The sequence below is a fragment of the Rattus norvegicus genome, chromosome 3, assembly GCF_036323735.1.
Source record: "Rattus norvegicus strain BN/NHsdMcwi chromosome 3, GRCr8, whole genome shotgun sequence".
NCBI classification, from domain to species: Eukaryota; Metazoa; Chordata; class Mammalia; order Rodentia; family Muridae; genus Rattus; species Rattus norvegicus.
In genome coordinates, this window is record NC_086021.1 from 45,529,946 (window position 1) to 45,542,973 (window position 13,028).

General features: G+C 35.1%; 1 protein-coding gene across 6 annotated transcripts in view; it reads right to left on the reverse strand.

Moving 5' to 3' along the window:
- The window catches only part of Lrp1b (LDL receptor related protein 1B), a 2,121,147-nt gene that overhangs the window by 525,945 nt on the left and 1,582,174 nt on the right, over positions 1–13,028 (reverse strand). For all 6 annotated transcript variants that reach the window (XR_010064783.1, XM_063284873.1, XM_063284870.1 and 3 more), the window contains 4 exons: positions 7,193–7,319; positions 6,909–7,060; positions 6,478–6,602; positions 5,037–5,408 (listed from right to left, as the gene is read on the reverse strand). Coding sequence is in view for 5 of the 6 variants with exons in the window: in XM_063284873.1 (XP_063140943.1) it covers positions 5,037–5,408; positions 6,478–6,602; positions 6,909–7,060; positions 7,193–7,319 (776 nt within the window). In the remaining variant the exon portion in view is untranslated. The remainder of the gene's footprint in view (positions 1–5,036; positions 5,409–6,477; positions 6,603–6,908; positions 7,061–7,192; positions 7,320–13,028) is intronic.

Here is a 13,028-nt window from a genome sequence, read left to right on the forward strand (position 1 = left end):
AAACTAGGGATGAAAGGGGGACTGTACAACAGACATTGAGGAAATTAAGAGGAGTCATTAAGAAATAATTTTAAAATTCTAAATTCTAATAAAATAAAATAGATTTTCTGATAGAACATGAGACACAGCAGAAGGGCCATGGAATTATCAGAGTCCCACAAGCTGAAGGATACCATCTTCAATGACCCAAACACCTAATGCTCGCTGAACTTACACAGAATATCTTCATCAAGGTTTATAGAGCAATAGAAGAAAACAAGATCTTATTCATAAATTCTTGGCATATCCTAAAATGCAGGGTCATTCCTGATACAAAATCTAAACTAATGACATGTGGAAAACTTTAGAGCCCATTATATACTATCATGCTTTTAATCCCAGCACTTAGAGATTGACACAAGAGGATTTCTTCATTTGTAAGTCCAATCTAGTTCTAGTTTACTAGAAAATGAAGTAAATAAAGAAATCATAGTAGAAGATTAAAGAGAGGGTAAAGAAAGGATGTGAGAATGGGTCAGTTTGCATTCCTCTACATGCTGAAGTCCAGTTGAACCAGGACAATTTTTCTGAAATGGTGAACACCAATGGATTATGTTTTGCGATAAAGAATCAACAAATGGAACTTCCTAAAATTGCAAAGTTTCTGTAAGGCAAAAAACACTTCCATTAGGATAAAACAGCAAACAACAGGTTGGGAAGAGAGTTTTACCAATTCTACATCCAATAGAGGGCTAATATCCAATACATACAAAGAAATCACAAAGTTAGACTCCAGAGAATCAAATAATCCCTTTAAAAAATGGGGTACCGAGCTTAGGAAAGATTTCTCAGCTGAGGAATATCCAATAGCTGAGAAGTACATAAAGAGATGTTCAGCATCCTTAGTCAGCATGGAAATGCAAATCAAAATAACTAAGATTCCACATAAACCAGTCAGAATGGCTAAGATGAAAAGCTCAGGTGACAGCAGATGCTGGTGAGGATGTGGAGAAAGAGGAACACTCCTCCATTTTTGGTGGGATTGCAAACTGGTACAATCACTCTGGAAATCAGTCTGGAGGTTCCTCAGAAAATTGGATAGAGTATTACCTGAGGAACCAGCTGTACCACTCCTAGGCATATACCCAAAAAATGCTCCAACATATAACAAGATGCATACTCCAGTATGTCATTAGCAGTCTTATTTATAATAGCCAGAAGCTGGAAAGAACCCAGGTGTACTTCAACAGAAGAATGGATACAGAAAATGTGGTATATTTACAGAATGGAGTCCTACTCAGCTATTAAAAACAATGACTTTATGAAATTCATAGGCAAATGGGTGGAATTAGAAAATATCATCCTGAGTGAGGTAACCCAATCACAAAAACGACACATTTTATGCTCTCACTGGTAGGTGAATATTAGCCCAAAAGCTTGAATTACCCAAGATATAATCCACAGACCACATGAAGCTCAAAAAGAAAGACGACCAAGGTTTGGATGCTTCAGTCTTTCTTAGAAGGGGGAACACAAATATTTATAGGAGCAGATATGGAGACAAAGTTTAGAGCAGAAACTGAAGGAAAGGCCACTCAGAGACTTCTCTACCTTGGGATCCAGTCCATATACATACAGCCACCAAACCCAGACAATATTGCTGATGCCAAGAAGTGCTTCTGACAGGACCCTGATATAGCTGTCTCCTGAAAGAGTGCCAGAGCATGACAAATCCAGAGGCAGATACTCACAGCCAACCATTGAACTGAGAGCAAGGTCACCATTGGAGGAGTTAACGAAAGAATTGTAGGACATGAAGGGGTTGGCAACAGCATAAGAACAACAATACCAACTAACAAGAGCTCCCAGGGACTAAACGACCATCCAAAGAGTACACTTGAACAGACCCATGGCTCCAGCTGCATATGTAGCAGAAGATGGCCTTGTTGGGCACCAATGGGGGAAGAAGCCCTTGGTCCTGCCAAAACTTGATTCCCCCACTATAGGAGAATGTCAGGGCAGGGTGGCAGGAAGGGGTGGGTGGATGGATTGGGGACCGACCTCATAGAAGATGGGGGAGGGGATGGGATTGGGAGTTTATGAACAGGAAATAGGGAAATGGGATAACATTTGAATGTAAATAAAAAATCCAATAAAAAAGAAAATTTATCATCTTGCTACATCTAGAATGAGTTAATATGTATGATAATATAAATAAAATATTCTTATGAAGATAACTAATTGCTAATGATAATGAAAAATTACCACTATTTTCAGCTGCACAGATTTGTAACTACCTGGCATTCTATAAGGTAGATGGATTCTCTTCATATCTTATCTGTTTTGATATCTTAGTTTAATCGCAGTTATGCAGTGGGAAGGAAAGGAATAAACTAAAATTTTTGGGTAACAATGGATTCTTTCAAACTGGCCATTACAGGAGAAATGTAAATGTGGTATAGACATTGAAACCATGGTGGTAGACTTTTCTCAGCCCATTACAAACATATTGGTTGATCACTTCCTTTGAATGTATCTCTTATCCCTTTCATTTGCAAAACATTGGTTCCCTATTAATACATTCCATCCAGCTCTGACAATTCCATATTAAGCTGTGCCATCAACTCACAAACCTTAGCAATCACACATCTCACCAGAAAAGGCTCAAAGCCCTGAGGAAGCTGTCAAGTTTTTGCCAAGAATAAGTAACTTTTTTATAAATAATTAATTTCTACCTTAATGTATGTTTTTTTAAAATATTAATTGCAGTCAATATTATAGTGACAATATCATATATATTCCATAAAAAATCTGCCACACACCTGGGTGTGTATCATTACTTTCATGTTTTTCCTTTTTTTTTGGAGTAGATACGATGCCTCTTGGGGAAAGTGCAGGCTTACACAATCAATCAAATAGCTGGTTTCCTTCAGAAGACTACCTAAACGCCTATAAATTTTGTCTCTTTCCTCACACAAAATGCTGAAGAGATATGAAGAAAAGCATTGAGATTTGATAAAAATCAACAATAGAAAGAACAAAAAATGTCCTAATGTTATCCTTTTTTTCAAAGTTATGCTTAAGTTAAACTAGCTGGGTTTTTTTTTTTTCTTTTTAGCTCCATATATGTTTCAGTGAAAACTACAATTAGCTCCAGTAGAGCTAGAATTTATGGTGTGAGTGAAAGCTTAGCTGCAATTACAAATGGTGCTTTTATAAACTTAGAGCAAATCTAGGAAAAAGATTGATTTTGTTCTATCTAGGTTTTGTTCCCTATATCTCTCCACATTGTACTGAGGATCCCAAGGGATTCACAATCTGAGAAGAACAGGTCTACAATCATGTGTTTCCCCTCTACCCTTCCACTTGGTCCATGCTACTGACAATTCCTATCTACCCAGGAAATGTCCTTAATTCAGTTCTGCACAGCATCACCTTTCATAAGATTCTTCACCAGTCTGATTGTGTATTCTCTAAAGGCCTCAGGTATCTTGTAGATCTACTCTATAACAATGATTGTTTGCTTGTAGATTTCTTCGTTAAATTGTGGCTTCTACAGGTTTCTAAATAGATATTCATCTTTTACCTCCAGAGTGTCTAAACTGTACATGATGAATAAGTTAATTAATGTGCTGTGGTTCGATATGAACACTTGCAATGATGAATTCTGTTAAAGTGGGAAATGAGAAACCGAAAAGTAATATACAGGTAACCTCATCTAAACATACCCAAAGAATCAATGAGTATCTAATATGTATTAATTCCATAATCAGAACAGTTCATTATAGCTATATAGACAAAGAGAGACTGAAAGACTGAGAAATAGACTCAGAGAACAAGAGAAGCCAAAATGTACCAGGCCATAAGTATACAAATTGTTAAGAAATAATTAATAACTATAGCAACCTATAGAATAAAACTTGTGACGATGTACCAAACTTGGTACTTGTTTCCAGGTTCTTATCTTAAACAAATATTTACATTTATGAATGGGTATATTTATACAAATAAAAACAACTGTAATATTTAATATATTCATGAGACATAAATTGTTAATAAATTCAATAATTGCAACAGTCTTCAATGAGTGAAAAATTAGGCACATGCTTACCAAAGAATAAAATAGAGACCTGTAAGCTGAAATAAATGTTGTAATATGTCAGTATAGGTCATCTAACTGATTAACACATTGATCACTAATCCACTTTTATAATTCAAGATGCTACATAGACTTACAAAAAAATCTAAAAGAAATGGTAGTTTTCAGCTCTAGATGAGATGGCATTGACATTGTTGAAGCAAAACTTCATGTTTTAGCCTATATATCTTTAAATTTTTATTATAAATATCTATAATATATTGAAATTTATAACTATAGATAAGAGACTGATTCAGTACAGAGAAAAAGAAGGAGCAGGGATAAATAAGCAGAAATTACAAGCTAACAGCAGAGGGAATCTGTATGAAGATGTTCATATTCATAAATGATGGAAAGAGATTTCTGTAAATTGTATGGATAATCCACACTAAATAGAAACAGGAAGCTTGGATGGTTGCAATAACATTGCTTTTCAATGGTTTTAGTTTGTTTTCCAACTTACAGCCTTGCACTTTCTAGAAAAGCTCTCTTCCCACTTAAATGAATCTTCAAGCCTAATTACTTAACATCACCACTTCACGATACATACATACACTGATGTCTCATAATTTCTCAGGAAATAAGAAAAACTGAAAATTATTAGAGATATTTTAAAGCTACCATATCACCCACACTTGAAGGAGATCAATTAAAAATAATTGTATACTGACAAATTACCAGTATTACAGGACTTATCTGAAGCAAACATGATGCTAAGATGTTCCAGATATGATTAAAACTACTGCTTACAGTATGTATGGGTCTGACCTGCATTGACACTTTGAGAATGAATAAATGTTATAATCCTAGTCGTTCTCGAATACGGACTCTGGGTGCACAACTGCTCCATACATGTAACACTGTTATTTCTCTAAACTGAAGGGACACTTGCATACAAGAATTTAGGGTTTGTACTTACTTTCCACAATTACTTGTCTGCCTTCCCAGTTATCGTTAATAAGCTGTATATTTCCAAAATGTGCATCACTGTAAAAGATCCGATTGGTACCTTCTCTTCTTTGATTATAGTCAAAGGCCAGGGCTATAATGTTCTTGAAATAATGTGGGTTCTCATAGGGCCGTACTGGGGAATTTAAATTGGTTTCATCAGAAAGATGTATGCTTTTTAATATTGTTCTTCCTGAATATAGCAAATATCCTTCGTGCCTTAGACAAGTAACTCCATCCCCAGCCAAATACCCATGGGCACAGGCACAGGTTCTTCGAGAATTTCCTCGATAGAGACATAGTTGCTTACAGCCGCCATTTTCTTTGGCACAGACATTGGTCCCTGAGAAAGACAAATCCACAAATGTAAAATCATTTTTTGATGTTTAAATAAGTTTACCTCACCCCTAACAGAAATGCTAGAACTTATAACACTTAACATTAAGTACCATTTTATTTTTAAACATCGGTCGCTAAAAAATAAGTACAAAATAATAGTGAATTTGTAAATCACAGGTTTTAGTTGTTTGAATTCCAATTTGAAGGAATATATATATGTTTGTATATATTACAGTCAAACAATAGCATTCAGATTTAACTAACTAAGGTTAGCTAGCCATTTAACTTAGGGGTGATGCGTTTACAGGTACCGAGTCCTGAGTTCAGGCCTTCACACCAAAACCAAACTAAAAATAAATCTCCCTTAAAGTGTAGAATACATTTTCTTAAAATTATAGGTTTTATATTGTAAATTGTTGTCACATGCAATTGAGTCACTCAAACATAACCCAAAGTCACTGAGCAATCAAGTGCTGCTGTCAGCAGGGTCTGTGAGACAGAGGAAATTGGATGGGTGGCTTTTCTTGCCTTGCCTATCGTATATACGGCATAAATGAGTCCAATTTTAAAACAAGGCCGAATCTATACTACGACTCATTATTACCACCTTCAAAATTATTATGTACGGTGTCTTTTGTATAAGGAGACAGAATAAAAAAGAATTTAAAAATAGACAAAACTCCATCAAAGGAGCAATGGCTCAGAATGCACATTGAAGACAAGCGTTTTGAGAGCCATTACAACTTTTCTTCTAAAAGATAAACTGAAACAAATAATACAATTTTTTATCTAATACCCTAGTAGTAGTAGTGTCTTGCACACACTAATACAAACTCATTCTTGACTTGTCCTATGTCACATGACTGTACATATGAACAAAAAAGAAATATGCATGTATATACTGTTATATGTTCATTCATTGGGCTTTTCTCTGGTTGTTATTAAAAAATCATCAAAAGGGAATTTGGAGGCTTTGATCTTATTTAATAATCCACTTTAATTCTTAATTTTTAAAAAGAAAATGAGAAATGATATAAAATTTATTAATTGTGTATTTCATTAAGTATGCTGACCTTTTTCTCTTACTCGGTTAAAAATTTTGATCTCCTTTAGGTTGACTCCAAGTCCTGTTCTCATGGTTACTGTTTCTGTGACATCGTTCTTGTGGCCCCTTCTGACTGACCCATTGGCGTGTGCTCTGCCAGAAAGTTGAACATGCAGAGTTAACAGTTTTTAATTAATTAAAATACAATAAGCAAGGTAAAACTGAATATAAGGCATGACTCAAATGGAAGAAAAAGAACCCAATTGCAGTGTCTGGTGCTGAAATGCTTGACCATGGAATAGCTAGAGAGCCTTGCTGGCTAGCCTTCTCTGTAAAAATTACATGGTTTTGTGAAATGCTTTCTGTAACCTTACTACAGTATGGCTAATTCTTCAAGGGCAAAGAAATGGCACTGAAATAACATTTTGAGACTCAAACACTTACGAAAAAATAAATTACCTGTCAGACCAGTAGATGTAAGCCCCAAAGACTGCAACTGAGAACAGATCCACATTGCTCCCAGACAGCAACACTTCACGATTCCCACCAGTGTCAAGGTCAATTCTCTCTATCTTGTCCGAGCGAGCATCACACCAGTATAATTTATTTTCCTAAAAAGTGATAGGAAAACAAGAGTTCAAACTGTCTTGGTTATTTATTAATGAAATGAGTGAGTATTAAAAGTAGACTATTGCAAGTTGGCTGTGAACACACTTTAGAATCTTAAAAGGAATCCAACAGACCTCATAGTCAATGGAGATGCCATTGGGCCATGTTATTCCCATGCTTACAATCATGACCTTCTCAGAACCATCTAGGCGAGCTTTCCCAATGCAGGGCACTTGTCCCCATTCAGTCCAAAACAAGAAGCTGAAATTAAATGATCATTTATAATAATTGACAGATTAAGGGACATCAAATAGACAAGATGACATTAAAACTCTTCACAGTAAAATGTTCATAATAGAACCAAATAATAAGCCACACAACTTAACTTAGAAATATCTGATATCACTACAGTTAAGAATAAAATCTTATTATAAAAGATATTTAACCACATGTAGACATCACGAGGATGGATTCAATTCTTTGGAAGAATCATTTGCATATGCTCATCCTATCTGAAATTCTCTTCTCCAACCTGCTGCCTAGTGTTTTTGTTCTTTTATTTTTGTTTTGTTTTTTTTTCTTCATGAGGTTTCTGTTGTCTCTTTGATGATAATTTCATGATGAAGTCTACATCTTAATAGGAAAGAACCCAGAATAGAGTAAAATATCATATTGGCCTTTCTTTATCTTCTTATTCATTTTGAACATTTTCCTTTACTAAATTATAGGCTCAATAAAGACTTTTTTCTGATTTTTTCAGAACTGTATATAGCATCAAGTAATTATGATATTTAAAAATTAAATATAGTGTAATTTATGTATCTATGAAATAATTTCAGCTTTCAACTGTTACCATAACTTTTAAATATAACCATTCTAATTTAACATTTAAGGACTAACTTGTGATTCCATCCTAATATACATATCACACTTTGAAAAGAAAGCATTTTCATTTTAATAATATCAAAAACTTTTATGTGAAAAAGTATGTAATCTAGAAAGAGAAGCTTTTGTCATGAGACAAAAGATGGTGAAAAAGGGAATGTGAACAATAAAGATTACAGTTTATTCATTTTTTACTCATTCATTCATTCAATCATAAATTTCATTATTCAATAGCGGAGAAAATCATGCTTTTAGAGAAATACAATTGTTCTTAATTTTGAAACTTTGTAAACACAAGCTTATAAACTATGAAAAACTAAAGTTATAAAAATATGCTAATCATTATTTCAGACAGGAACAAGTATGTATTTTCTGTGAAGATTCATATATGTGTTAGTTTGACTCAGGGAAAGATCACAAGGTTTCATATAAAAAAACTAAACAAAACCTGTGTGTTGTTATATACATATAATAAACATATTCATTAAATTCAAAAATTGAACTAAATAAAATATATACATTATTTTAATAGTTGTTTTTTAAAGCTATAAAAATTTTGTGTTATTATTTGACAACATTATGCAAAAGGTGTGACTAAAATTCCCAAGTAACTAAATTCTGAAGATACTATCCTTCATATATACAAATTTTATGGTTCAAAAAGGGAAAAATTAGTAGAAAATTTAACTAATATTTTATTTGTATGAAACTTGTTTAAAGGCATAAAAGATGTATACAGAAAAAACAAAATCCTTAAATGATAGTTTCAATGTATTACAATTTTTAATTGGTAAACAAATGTATGATACCATTGTTGTCACTAAGGACAAATGTCATAATAGGTAACAGGCAGAAGGTGTTGAATTACAATGGAGGCCCTAGGGCAACTGGGAAAGTCATTGTTATCACCTTTCAACATATTCAAATAGGGATGGAAATGCATTTAATAAACCTTGTTCTTAGTGGTAATCTGTTTACAAACACACCAACTGAGCAAGGAAGACCAGTTTTAAAGGAGCAGTGTAATGTACATTGTATTGGTAAATCATTAAGAGCTGGTCAAGCTTTGTGAAAGCAGACTTCCTTCTTTGTGGTAAAACTCATTTCCTGGACCCTGAAGCAACTAGTTAAAGCTGATTTAAAAAACAAAGAAAAACAAACAAACAAACAAACAATCAAACAAACAAGGTAGATCCCTGAGGAGATCTAGAAGACAGACTATTTCCAAACAAGATTACTATTTATCCTAGAATGTAAAAATGTGTATTGTGATAGAAGAGAGCCAGGTGTCCATCTATAGAGAATCCGGGGAGTGCTCTTTGGATTTTCAGCTTCCTCAGCCACTACTTTGATGGTGTCTGTCTGATGCTATTTTTGTCTTGTTTGTTTGTTGTTTTTAACTTGATAACCTCACCCTAGGTAATTCTTCTCTACCAATGGCTGGGACTCTTTCAACCTGAACTCCAGCTGCCTTCCCCAATCAATTACTGTGAGATACTTGGAAGCCTACAACTTAATGATGTTGCCTTTGGTTTTCCCTCTCAAAGGCTAATTCACTCATTTCTGGGACATGTTGTGAGCACTTAATTTCATGATGTTTCATTGTCTCCAGTTCTATCTTGTAATTTATTGTTTTACTTTTGCTCCTTATAAATTTAGTAAGCTGACTAAGTTACATCCAAATGCCCAGCAATTGTGTATCATTCTCTGAAGCATATGGGACAAATACTCTAAGCAGGTATACCCGTTTAGCCCCATTTCTCATGGCTGCAGAAACGACTTTGAAAGTGAATGTACTCTCTTTATAGGACCAAAATGGACAAGCTAGAAAACAAATTTAAGCCCTACAAATACAGTCCCATACCACTATCTTGGCCGTTTATTGTTCTGTCAATGATAGTAATTTTATATTGAACACTTTTTTCCTGAGTTATAATAAATATAACAAAAGATGTCCATATATAAAAAGACGTGCTATGAGGAACTAGCCTGAACAGTTAAGAGCTTAATTTTAAGGAACAAGTTTACCTTATTTGATATTAATAGCCTCTCTCTAATTTTATTGTGATGCTTCCATGCAAGCTTCTGACATGAGTACTGATAAAGTTTCTGGGTAAAAACAAACAAAAATAAAAACTATTCTAGAGATAGATTTTATACACATTTTTCTGCATGTAAGAGAGGCCAGAGGGATATCCTACTATAAAAACCAAACAGAACTGTTTGGGGATTGGTTAATTAATGCATCACTTCACTGTCATCAAGAAGTTTTGAATGGAAAAAAAAATTAAATACTATCTTATAAATGTAAGGTCAAATGAATACATATTAATTTCCTCACTCTGAAACTAAAAGTAGAGAGCTAAGTAGGTAGCACCTTTAGGAACGTACAACACTTAGAGAAGAGTAATGTTCCAAGCCTGGGATTATTCTCCCTCTTGAGATCATGCTTTTCAGCTGTGAAATGCTTATAATGTTGAATAATATGGCTGAGAAAATGGGCAATAATATAGTTACATGGCAAGTTAAGAAAGAAAAATTGTAAACACTTTTAAACATTTTCAAAATCAAATTCTATGTTTCATTAAAGTGTTTATTTAGGTAATAAATTGTCAAACTAACATGGAAATTGTGTCTCTTACACACTATATAATCCTCAATCACAATAGATAACATATATTCTGGTGACTGAGAAAGGATTAGAATGTTTAGTTTTACTTACAATTTAATGTCATGCATGATTAATTGGATCTTTCTATATCATATATTAATTAGCTCTTTCTATATCAGGGAAAATAACATTTCAGTATAAGGAAAATCTTATATTCAAGTCTGCCTAATACCTAGAAGCTGCCAAAAGGGGAAAAAATTCTAGGAGGAGAAGCTGATTTTTCAAGTGGAACTAAATTCCTAGGTGGTTCCAGTTTTACATTTGGCTACATTTAAAAAGGCTTCAAGTCTCTATTGTTTCAAAACAGGCTTCATGCCCACTGTTCATGGCACATTTATATCTTGAATTTCACTAATTTATTCCATTATGGTACCCCTTTCCCTGGACAATATCACCTGCCATGTTTTAATTTCAAACAGAATTGTAAAATGCTGTATTTTATTTCCAAGATGGGAATTTTAGCACTTAAAATTCTATGTTAACATTACTTGGAAATCATTTTGAATAATTTTCATAAACCTTTCATTTTAATGTCTTTTCCACTGAAGTCAAGTCAATAAATAAATGCTTGCCAATGTGTAAAGGGACACCTGTCACTGGTGTTTTCAAATACTAGTAATTATTTTCTATGAATCATTTCTACTCTTAGCTGCAAACATGAAAAAGCTCCATTTATGTGCTTTCAATAAAAAGTGGAGGCACATAAAGAATAATCTAATATTGTCATAAATATTAAGTTTCTTAGCTCATGAACTGAAATGTAACTTTTACATTAGGGATGAAGATTAGGAAGTCAAAACTATTTTCAGAGATCTTGCTGAGTCACTGACTGGCTCATGGTCTCTCAATGAAGGTAAAGGGTAAATTTGACAATGTCTACATAGACAAATGCAAGGATTTGAGGGTAGAAGAGGTAGATGGCTCCTGGCTTGTATGGTACCAGGGAAGAAGGACATTTTGGAAAGGGATAACATTGAAAACTCTGTTGGGATGAAGAAATGGGGTGAATTCAGGGCTCAAGATCAGGTATGAGAGGAAACAGAATTCCTGTGACGTACAGAGGGTCAGGAAATTGAACAGAAATATTTAACAATGAAGGATGGGTACTGGGGTAGCCACCAGAAAGTCCCAGATGCCAAAGCAAGAGGCTCTCAGGAACCAACAGGGACGACATTAGTTGAAATACCCAACAAACGGGAGGAAGAACATGTAGAGACAATATCCAGAGGTTATGCATGGCCTCCTGTTGAGGTACGAGGCCATCAACTCATTTCTAAAATTTTATCCCAGAATTGCTCCTGTCTAAAGGAAATACGGGGACAAACAGTGGAACAGAGACTAAAGGACAGGCCATCCAGAGACTCCCCCACCATATGCAGACACAAAACCTAGACACTGTTGCTGATGCCAAGAAGTGCTTGCTGACAGGAGCCTGTTATAGCTGTCTCCTCAGATGCTCAGTAGATACAAATGAGCATGCTTGCAGCCAATTATCAGACTGAGCACAGGGATCCCAATGGAGGAGTTAGGGGAAGGACTAAAGGAGCCGAAGGGGTTTGCAACCCCATAGGAAGAAGAACATCAACCAACAAGACCCCCCCCCACACACACACCAGGACTCCTAGGGAACTTAACTACCAACCAAAGAGTACACATGGAGGAACCCATGGCTCCAGCTGCATATGTAGTAGATGATGGCCTTATCTGGCATCAATGGAAGGGGAAGCTCTTGCTCCTGTAAAGGTCCAAGCCCCTGTGTGTAGGGGAATGCTAGGTGGGAGTGGGTGGGTGGGTAGGGGACCAACCTCATAGAAGCAGAGGGAGGGAAGATGGGATAGGTTTTGGGGGCAGGGAAACTGGGAAAGTGGATAACATTTGAAATGTAAATAAATAAATAAATAAATAAAATATCCAATTAAAAAACAGAGAAAAGGGGAAAAAAGAAAGGAAGTCAGTGGGTCATGTGATGTTGGTTCAGTGACTGACTGTTGGAGATTTGATCTAACCCTTTGATTCAATTGGGAATCTGTATGTCCAAGTGTTATAGATCCTTGCCCCCAATTGGTTTTTGATCAATCAATAAAGATATCAGTGGCCAATGGCTGGGAAAATTGACACAGGCAAGGACCCCTAGATTTGTGAGGACTAGGACACAGGGGAAAGGCCAATCAGCTATGTGAGAATTCAGGTAAGTGGCCACTGGATACCTCACCACTTTGGAACTAGAGTGGCAGGGGAAGGTTTTGGAGTTCTCAGTCTTTAAGGTAGCCAAGGCATTTTAAAAATAGGCTAATGTGTTTGCATCTTTCATTCATAGATTCAAACATAGGTCCAGGACAGGTGTGTGCATGCAATCTACTATGAGCCAAAGCAATGTAGCACAAACTCACTTCTACAACAGATAAATCAATCTA